Source organism: Poecilia formosa, unplaced genomic scaffold (genome assembly GCF_000485575.1).
Source record: "Poecilia formosa unplaced genomic scaffold, Poecilia_formosa-5.1.2 Scaffold31, whole genome shotgun sequence".
In the NCBI taxonomy this organism is placed as follows: Eukaryota; Metazoa; Chordata; class Actinopteri; order Cyprinodontiformes; family Poeciliidae; genus Poecilia; species Poecilia formosa.
The window spans coordinates 1,598,410-1,609,208 of NW_006799970.1; the positions used below are offsets into that span (position 1 = coordinate 1,598,410).

The 10,799-nt window shown below is 41.7% G+C and overlaps 1 protein-coding gene across 1 annotated transcript in view; it reads left to right on the top strand.

Moving 5' to 3' along the window:
• The window catches only part of cbl (Cbl proto-oncogene, E3 ubiquitin protein ligase), a 42,217-nt gene extending 31,664 nt beyond the window's left edge, over positions 1–10,553 (top strand). Inside the window, exons 11-16 of the mRNA XM_007549420.2 lie at positions 478–897; positions 4,564–4,652; positions 4,747–4,923; positions 5,006–5,091; positions 5,221–5,466; positions 6,272–10,553. Of these exons, the coding sequence (XP_007549482.1) occupies positions 478–897; positions 4,564–4,652; positions 4,747–4,923; positions 5,006–5,091; positions 5,221–5,466; positions 6,272–6,567 (1,314 nt within the window). The 3' untranslated portion in view covers positions 6,568–10,553. The remainder of the gene's footprint in view (positions 1–477; positions 898–4,563; positions 4,653–4,746; positions 4,924–5,005; positions 5,092–5,220; positions 5,467–6,271) is intronic.
• The last annotated feature ends 246 nt before the right edge of the window (positions 10,554–10,799 follow it).

The window sequence follows — 10,799 nt, forward strand, 5'->3', positions numbered from 1 at the left end:
ACACAAACCAGCCATACAGACTGGACCTCAGCCTTTCTGCATACATTTTTGTGGAATGTAACTCCAATTATTCATGAAAAATGTGGCTCCTTGCAGTTTTTTGTATAACTGTATGTAAAAGATTGAAAGTGCAGTTTGAGTAGCTGAAAATACTTTGGTGCAATGCTACTTGATGCACTGAACTAGTATTTCTGCACCTTACTAGGATATTTTTACTTCTTTTTCCCTGTTACTCTATTTTACTTTCTCTTACTCGAATACCACAGCAACATGTCTTTGCTTATAAACAGAAAGTGCAGTTGTTGGTAGATTAACATTTTTTTCCCTCTTGCTGTCATTCATCTAAATCCCCCTGATGATTGATGGGTTTTCCTTCTAAGCTGATTATTTTCTGCATTGGAAAATAATTTTCTTTGGCTTTTGGTCTTTCTGGTGTTTCATCTAAAAGAGCTCCTTCCGTCTCTGTCGCCCCTCCAGGCAGCAACACATCACAAAGACAAGCCTCTTCCACTTCCCCCTGCACTGCGGGATCTCCCCCCGCCCCCTCCTCCAGACAGACCCCACGCAGGCGGGGCGGCTCCAGAAGCTCGGCATCCAAGACGGCCCCTACCCTGCACTCCAGGGGAGCCCCTTCGAGATAAGCTCCCTCCCACTCCCCCGAACCGTCCTATGGCTGACTGGAACTCCAGACCCGTTCCCAAAGCTCCCACCCCCTCTTCTTCATCGTCTTCACCATCCTCCTCGTCCACCCACGTGCCCAGCCTGGGGGGCGACCTCAGAGCAGGTGTCAGGGAGCTCTCCAACAGACACTCCCTCCCCTTGGCGCTGCCCTCTGCGCTGGACAACCGCGCCGACTCTCAGAAGAACAACAGCTCCCTCAGTCTGGACCAGCAGCTGGTCAGAACCAACACACACACACACACACACACACACACACACACACACACACACATCTGATTTATCTAATGTTTGTAGAAATTGTCCACAAAAGACTTTGGATAGCATTTCCTAAATATAGACTGTTATTTTTGACAGGTCGCTCATCACTAGAGCTTCCACAAATTTAGTCTTTAGCAGCCCAGGATTTATTTCATGTCTTTTTTTTTTAAATCATTAAACAATTTAAATTAATTTTTCTTTATCTTTCATACCATTTTATTGATGGTATTAGAGTTTATTAGAAAAAGTTAATGAATGCTAGGTAAAAATTATACAGTTTGGGGCTTAAAGTGTAGCTAACCTGCCTGTGAAAGCTAAACCCGGCAAATTTTGAAGAATTCTACGAAAGTGGGCGAAGCCAAGAAACACGGCCGAGTGTGGAGATGATTGGAGGGCACGGAAAGAAGAACTGTTAACTTCAGCACTTTGTCGCTCTATTTTTCTACTCCCCCCCACCTCCTAAAAAAAAAAAATAATCAGTGGATAAATTTATCAACTTTTCTATGTGGGTTGTTGGAAGCTTTTATGGCGACAACGTTCTGCAGCGTCCTGAGTAAACGGTGAGTTCTAACATGAGCTTCTCCCATTTCCTAAGAACTGCAGTCCGTCTTACGCAATCGTTCATCCTGCAGTATACAGTCACCAGTGGTCAGAGCAGAGAAAAAGACCCATTCCACTATGTTTTCACATTGCAAGTGAGTCACATGTTTGCAGAGCTGATTGACGCTCTGGGTCGGCGTTTGTCACCGTCAGTCTCACTATTCCAACTCCTGACCCGCCTCGGGACGGGGCCGTGTGTCTGAATGAGCTGGTTTTATTCCTGATCTCAAAATATTGACAAATTAAGCAAACTTGCACAAAAAATTCAAAATTCACTCAGAAACTAGAACCTTACATAACCTGTTAATAGAGTTTATAACAAAGAAAGTTGATCTGGGGGTTGGTTACGCTTCAAGGACTTCAAATATTTCAATATTTTGAAGCATTTTAGCAGCTTAGATGGGGCAAATAGGCAGGAAGTGGAGATTCAATGATTCCTCAGACTTTCATTAATGAGTCAAAAGAACACACCAGTTTTATGTTTTTGATGAGGGAAAATCATTATTTAACATTACATAAAGCTCAAATAAGAAAATTCTATATAATTCCTCCCATTTTTCCTACACATCAGTGAATCAACATGGTTTACTGTTGCATTATTAAGCCTCTCCTGCAGCTGGCTTTAGTTTTTTGTTTCATGTTTATTTCACCTGTGAGTGCTGGGTTCAGATTTACGGTTTTCTAAAAATCAACTTATCCCTGTGGAAGAAATCTGATCCCAAACTGTGTTGCTTTGTGATTCATGAATTAAAGTCTAAAAAGTTCAATTTACCTTATTCAGCATCATGTCCTTCAGTATAGTGGATTTTTTTGACTTAAGAAACATTTATTACAGTAGTTGGCTAAAACCTGTTGCTAAGCATGGACACAGCTAGGGACTGCGATACAGGGCTTAAAAAAAAAACAAAATTATTTTTACCTTACTTAGGCCAATGTCTAAATAAAGTTATTAATCAAATTTAAGGGATTTTTCATACACTTTAGCCATCAGTCAAAATCACTTCTGTGGCTACAGCTGCATAGCATCCAGCACTGGAGCACGCAAACTGATTTCACAAACATTTGTGAAGCAATGGGTGATTTTCAGCACTGCACTGTGATAAAACGCCACCTGAGCAACAAGTTTGAATTTTCCATGCCACAAAACTTTCCACGGTCAACTGTTGGTGGTGTCATAACGAGGAGGAGGCAAATGGGAACGACAGCAACTCTGCCACAAGTGGTAGGCCACATAAAATCAGAGTGCGGTTTGCAGGTGCCGAGCCACATAGCGTGCAGAGGTCGTCAACTCTCTGCAGGGTTAATGGCTACAGAACTTTGGTTGAAAGAAACTCTTTAGTGTAACGCAACATTTTGATTAATTTATTGCTCACAGCTTTGTTTGGGTACAGTTTGTGTTACCACCGCAACCAGTACAAAAAGAATAGTCCATAAAGACGCAGATGAGCAGGTTCAATGCGGAAGAATCCGGACCTCAACCTGATGGAACAATGTTGGGATTAATTAAGGAGAGAATGTGAGCCAGTCTTCCACAATCTGAGCCTTGTGGAAAGCCTTCCCTCAAAAACTTCAGGAAGAAACAAACCTCACAGCTTGTCAGCTTGCATAATCCGCCATCACAGATACTTAATACAGTCTGATTCTTCTTTATAACACTAAAAGACCAACTCTGCTCCTAGCTTATTCACTCTGTTTGGTGCCCTAACGTCTCTGTTACACTGTCAGCTTCAGCCTTACAGCCTTCAAGAGTCTGAGTTTTCTCATTTTTTGAAGTTATCTGACATGTTTGATAACAGCGAGCAGGCATCACTCTCCTTGGATGACTCTGTGAAAAAAGTTTCAGTCTTTTCCTCCTCAATCACTCCTCATGAATAAGACCCATATGTCTTTAGGAAACATCTGATTCTGAACACTCCCTAATCATTCCTGGGCTGCTCAGTTTGGTCTTCCGCAACCATAATTTTCATCTCGGGAACATTCAGGGGGATTAGTAAAAAAAACTAAAGAATATGCCGAATTAACTTATTAAAAGTTGCAAAACTTGAAACACCAGTATTATTTTTAGAAGACATTTTTAATTGTTTTTATCTATTTTTTTTTTTTTTTAATGTCTAACCATATCTGATTTGGTTGGTTAAAATCTGAGTTATCAAAAGATCTTTCAACTCTTTAGTTTCAGTAAAAGAAACTAAAGAGAACATCAGACTCTACTGTCACATCATCATCACTCCTGTTCCTCCTTTAAGTCTTCTGCTATATTTTGGTACAATTTTTATTTTTCCAACATATGCTTATCCTAATCCTTCTCTAATCAGACATTCCATAATGTTTCTTTCTCTATTATGATGCATAAGCTGCTCTTTCTAGTTACAACATAGAAATTGGCACCCTCTGGTAGAAGCTCTCTGTGTGGTCCTGCGTAATAACATGCCTGCTTTAAAGAATGCGTTGCTGAGATTGAGCAGCAAAGAAATCGGATCACAAGTTTCCAAGTGTCGGTAACATGCAACCAGGAAGTAGTCTTTCCCTTTCCATGAAACACATGCGCTACAAAAAGCTAAACTAAACTTTATTTACAATATTCACCCATTGTAGTCTCGTAAATGTTAAATAGGATGGGGTTTCTGAAACTGAGAATATGACAAGCATCCCTTTATTATAAAGGTTGACAAAGGAGAAATAAATAAAAGTATCTCTAAAATTAACTCCTCACCCAGTAATAAATGGTAAAATGAGTCCATCTAATTGCTACCTTGAGTTTTTTTATTAACTAGAAACCATGTGTACTTTAAAAAAAACCTGTTTAAATAAAATAAACACTTAGTCTGGCGGGGAGGCAAATAAAGCCTGGTGGGCCGCCAGGCTTATGTTACACCGGATTAAACCCTTCAGTTCTAACTGGCTCTCTAGTTTTGGCAGAAGAAAAACACGACCCTAAGTTATATCTTTTAATTATCTCGATTTTAATGTTCAGTTTTTTTGGGTAAAGTAACTAAAACTGGTGAAATCTATTTCCTCCTCTAGAATTTTGTTGACATAGTTTCTCAAGATTACGACAACCCCAAAGTGAAACCATCAGCCTCGGCCAATGCCATCTACTCACTGGCAAACAGGTACGTCCAAATGACCCTGAGATTGACCGGTGATCTGGAAGCTATACACGATGTTTCCTCTCAGAGTCTTCTCATACAGTCTGTCTGTTCCCAGGTCGTCTCAAGGTTTGAGGCAAGTGCCTGGAGAGGAGGCGTGTGACAGCGAGGAAGACTCTGAGTACATGATCCCTTCATCTCGCCCCATTGCCGTCCCATCAGTACCAGACACCCTACAAGTCCAAAGGCCCCCTCACCCTCTGACACAGACTCAAGCCCCTGCAGTCAACTCGCGGTATTCAAACCTTCCTAAAGGCACTTTAGGAAAGATCTTTGAGTCGTGGTCTGAGCTTTAAACCCATCATTTGTTGTTGTAGGCTCACGCTAGGTGCAGAGGTCGGGCTGATATCGTATGAAGCCATGTACAGCGTCCAGCCGAGGTCACAGCAAGCCAGAGATTCAGGTATTTTCTTCTAACCACAAAACCAGACAGCCTAAAAATCCCCCTCAACTCCCTGTCTGAGGGGACTCTGACACTGCAGTGTGAATATTTCTGGTGGTTTTATGATGAGATTATCGTCCTTCCTTTCAGATTACTCAGAGCTGCCTCCCCTGCCGGTCACCAACGGGCCCAGAGACCACGCAGCGGAGGATAGAGAGGAAGAGGACAACGGCTACGACTTCCCAAAGCCCCGGCTACCACAGCCCCCTGCTCGGCGGACCTTCTCAGAAATGGGGGGTTCTCTGTCTTCATCTTCATCCTCCTCATCGTCGTGCTCGTCCTCTGTGGCAGCCTTTAACCGCCTTTCCCTAGATTCAGATTTTGGAGCTGCGGCATGTAAGTTTAACACGGCAACATAACATCTCTAAACTGAACAAATCAAATGTGGTGTTTGCTTTTAGAAAGCAAAGCTTAAAATTATAGATGATACAAATAAAGTTTATGAGATGTTTTTATTGGTTAATTGTGTGACTCATGGCTGCCTCTGTAGGTCTGTGAAGCAGAAGAAGTTTTTTTGTATCAATAATCCATCAGTGATTTTCCAAAGACACACAAAGCATAAATTAGGAGCTTGCTACTGGCTTACTTATTACCTGAAAAAGTTAGCTTTTTAGTTAGTTTAGTTTAGTTAGTTAGTTTTAGTTAGTTTAGTTTAAAGATTGAGCTCCAATTTTGCCATCATTTGGTGAAGACGATGGCAAATCTGGTGAAGGTGTGATGACAAGACAGTTGCATGTCATGCCTTTGCAAGCCTTGAGGTTTAGCCACAGTGCAGGAAGTCTATTCAGCAGTTGTTTCTTGATTTCTCACAGTGATACCTCTGTGCTGGGTTGACATTTACCACACACGGGCACTCTGCATGTTTGAATCTGAGAGCCAATTAAATCACTCTGCGTCAAGCTGACAAGCTGGCAGATTGCAGCCGGCCCTCTCGCAGTGCTTTGTTAAATGTCACTGCAGTGGAAAGCTGAAAAGGTTTCAGATTGTGTGAAAGGACATGTCTCTTCCCTCAGACCTAATTATAATTATGAGCCATCTTTTAACTGCAGCGCCGTTTCCAGTTAAATAAATGATCTCTTCACGTTGACCTTTAGTTGCTGTTTAAATCCAAACTCTTCCTCTTCCTCTTTTTCTCCCTCAGCTGCTTTAGAGCCAGCCGAAGCACCGGAGAGACCTCCAAAGCCGCTGCCCAGACGGATCAACTCAGAGCGCCGCCACAGCCCCGTCCCGCCTGTGCCCGCTCCGCCCGGCGGCGGTGCAGCGGGTGGGGAGGCCAACCCCCTGATCAGCAGCGAGATCGAGCACCTCATGAGTCAGGGCTACTCCTACCAGGACATCCAGAAAGCTCTGATGATTGCACAGAACAATATAGAAATGGCCAAGAACATCCTGCGTGAGTTCGTCTCTGTTCCCTCCACCGCCCACATTTTCACATAGCAGATTGTGGCGCCCACGAATCGCGGTTTGCTCTCTTTGCCCTAGCTTGGCTCAGCCTGGTTTGGTTTTGGTCGGCACAGACCCGACCAGAAAAGCCTACTGCCTCCAGGACTACGTAAAGTGCTCCCCTCCCCGACGCCCCTCCCACCAAACCCTCCTGTGGTTTCTGACCTGGCTGTTACTCAGCAAGCTCACAGTATCTGCAGGAATCTGCGCCAGGCACTCCATGCGCTTTCAAAAGTGTCATGCTCTTTTTTTTTTTTCTTTCTCTTTTCTCTTCGAGTGTTTGGTTTCAGGAGCATCTCCTCGGGATCGCCCAAACGCGGCGACCCGAGACTTTCATAGGAATCTAGCGAAGACAGACTGTCATCTTTCTTGTTGAAGCCTCTCGCTGAAAATATAATCAACACCTCACAAGGAAAACTAAAAGTGTATGTCTATATGAGAATTTAATATATAAGTAAGTATATATTAAATGTGTGTAATATATACAGTACGTGCATAAATAATATGTGAAAATGGTTCAGATTGGAGGGTTGCTCTTGGTACCACTGCAGGAGTGGCAGGAAGGTGCGGGGGGACAGGAGTCGGATTACGGGAAGACAGGAAGGAAGAGGAAGGACGAATCGGGCGTCTTCCTCACCAGGATGCGTTAGTCAGCAGAACCTTGGAAAACGTGCAGCAGAGCTTTTCATCTTGACTTTAGTCGGATATGGCCTTTAATTAACGTTGCTTTGGTACTTTTTTTTTTTATATAAAAAAAAAAAAACAGCAAGCGTGTCGTTGTTTTGTTTGTAGCATGATGATGATTTCAGGTCTGGACATGTTGCTGGCTGCTTGTGTGTTTTGTGTACGTGAGCATGGTTGCCTCTGTGTGTGTGTGTGGGTGTGTGTGTGTGTTTGCCAGACTTTTTACTCCACTCGTCCTCCTCTCGGATGAAGCCCCTCCCTCTCCTGTCCGTCTCAACATGAATGTGTACTCCAGTCCGCGTACTTGGACTCGCGCTCTGTTAATGTACTACTGCTCTAAGTTATAAGGCGGGGCCTGATGTAGCCGCAGAGGCTAGCAGACAGGCTAGTTGTTGCGTGATCTGTGGTGGCTCACATGTTTTCTTTCTGTTGTCTGAACTCACTGGCTGGTCCGGGTTTCTGTCTCCAGCTGAGTCCAGTGTTACAAAACAAAAACGAAAAGGAAAAAAAAAATGACTTACTTTGATAATATATTGTTGTTATATGATCATAAATATTGTTGGTATAATTAATTCAGAAGTGTTTCACTGCTGCTATTATTGTTAGTGCTAAACAATTAAAGCCTTAAATGTACATTTGTGAATACTCTGTTTAACCGTCATCCTGCTTCTTTAAAGTGACAGTATCATTTGTCCTTCCAGTTCATAATGTAGCATACTTGAAAAGTATACGCAGCTCGTGAGCCCGCAGCCCTCTCAAGCTGTCGACTTTAGTATTTTTAACATTTAGTTCTGTTCTTTCTTTTTGTGTATACACAGGGTTCCTACACGACCGGTGAAAAGGTTGAAATTTGATTTTTGCATTTAAAGTTCGATTTATGTGTTTGAGGTCCTAGACTATCATAAGTATTTCCATTATCTTAAAGATACAAATCTGAATGTCAGGAGAGAAAAAAATTGGCTTTTTTTATACGTTTGAATCAGCATATTTAAGGAAAATTCACAGAGTAAATAATGATAAAGGGCTATTTCAGTGTCTTTTTGGTAACTGGTTCCACGTGACTTTAGAAGTTCATAAAATTGCAATACTACTAATTGGACGCTGTGATAATTGAGATTACCTATATTTTCAGCACTTTTCTGTAATCATGAAAAGCCCACCACTCTTTAGGCTTTCCTATATAATCACTGCATGAGGTGTGCTAATTCACTCATTCAATTTATACAAGCAAGTAAAAGATTCTAATACATGTAGGATCATATAATTCAGATTTGACAAGTCTAGATGTTAAGATCCAGTTGGTCCAGAAGCTAAACACTGAATCCAAAAGTCCCATGTAGGTAACTAGGACTTAAGTGGGTCGCACGTATACGTCCACGTTTCTTAAAGGTGGAAAGATTTCTACATGTCCAGCATTATTTCTTTCTTAAAAGTGGCAAAAAAAAAGGTGAAGTTGCCACTTTTCTGCCACTTGGTTGCCAGGTGTTGAAAGGGCTACATTGCATTTCTTACTAGAATAATTGCACCAGGTTCTTTTCACAGTATTTTGGCCCCCGGTGCTCTCCAAGGTCTGGGCCCTTTGAGCAAGTCTTTTACCCCTCTTTAAAATCAACCAACTAGTTACACTCCTTTAGTTCTCCTGCTAAGAATGTCTTTTTTTTGTGACTAGAAAAATGTCCAAACGACCAAATTAGTCTTTCAACGAATAATAGAAGAAACCATCTTTAAGCCAGCTTTAAGGCCGTGAGCAGCAACATATATTGGGTTTTAGAGATTATGAAAAAGAGTTGATCAAAGTCGACCCAGAAGCCCAAAAAAGCAGCGAAATAGTCCTTTACCACTCTGCGAAATTAGAAGCCATCTTCAGTGTTGTATGATTTAAAGATCTGTGAAATATAAACTTAAGTACAGTAGTAATAAGTAAATTATTTTTACTCAATGCTCCAGAGTTTTTTCTAAAAAAAGAAAAAAAGAAGCTGAAAAAATTAGACTCTTTGCCCAGTGGGAACCTTGTGTATATTAACAGTAATAAAGCAACCAAAATGCTTTCAAAGTTTTCGGTAAAAGACGAATGCTTTCTGTTGAGCTTTGCCTTCTCGTTGCTCTGAAAAGAGGAGCGAGCGCCGAGGCTTTTCGTAGCGTAGACTCATGGGTACGCTGGCCCCGCCCCACGGTCTACGGTAAAAATCAGTATTTGGGCCGACTGTAACAACTAACTCAGGAATAAATGCTGTCAAAACGCGGAGCGGACTCATTAGCACAGACAGCAGCTCACCTGTGTACAGCCAAAAGTAACTGCTTCTTAGTCACAGACTTGCACATTTTGTTTTTGTATCATTTTTCCAGTGTTCGCAGGAGCAGGAACAGCAGCTTTTTACCTCCAGGTACTCTGAATCTAAAGGATATAATCACACAAACAGCTTTTAGGTACATTAACTTGAGGCTCTAACAGTATATGAAGAATGTTTTTGGTGGGTTTTTTTATTTTATTTTCTGATTGGGAGGGTGCCAATTAGCCCCAGTTTGTCTTCACCTCTTCCGGCTGAAGCTGTGTGTTGACTGGAAGCTCTCTGCGCCGTCTCTAGTTCTGTCTCATGTTTATTTCCTAGTTGCCTTGAGAAACTTCTTGAATGATGGGTGGTGACGGACTGGGGAGGTCCGCAATCCTCAATACTGTACCGACGTTTCAAGACGGCATCTCATTATGTATTATTATTAATTAACCTTTATTTTTGCACAGCATACCGATTTGTGCTTTGATACTGTCACTCTAAAGAACAGCTTATTGTATACAGTTAAAGAAAAATGTCATTTTTGCATTCCTGTGCATTTTGTCCCAAAGGTTTTGTTTACTTGTTTGTTTTTTCTTGACTTGTGCCATATGTTTAGAGAATGAGAGAGAGATCACCGACGTCCTTACTTTGTTTTTTAAAAGGCCTTGATATTCGAGGAGTGTTTGTGGGTCTCAATCTGTACCTGTTGGTCTTTGAAGGCAACATAGTGCAGTAATGCTTGCATCGATCTGTCCTCTGCCTCTTCAGCCGCATCTAGCCTCATCCCTCAAACGCTTCAGTGTCTTTTTGCTCACTTTTTCCAGATCAGTTCTCAGCCTCTGGATGCCCCCAGATGCTCAGTGCTGTGCAATTTCAATATTCAGCCAGGAGAGGGGGCTGTCGTTCTAATTTTCTTCCCCCACCTCAGTAAAAGAAAGGCATTCATGATTTTTTTAAATGGTTTTTAAAGCTCATATCAATTTGAAAGTATGCACATTGCTGTTAATAAAAGGTTAAGCAACCGCTTCCTGTCTCTTTTTTTTTTTTACATGGATATCAAAAGGGAAATTAAAACCAATGGAATCATTACACAATGATGTATTTCAATAGTTTATTTTTTATTTGTTTTATTGATTATAACAAACTAGAGCTGGATGATAAATCAGTAATATATGTATTATGACACACACTCGATCAATATTAGATCTCACTTGAATGCACAGCATTCTGGGAGATGTAGGCAGAGGAAAGACTAGCAGTTGGCTAAGC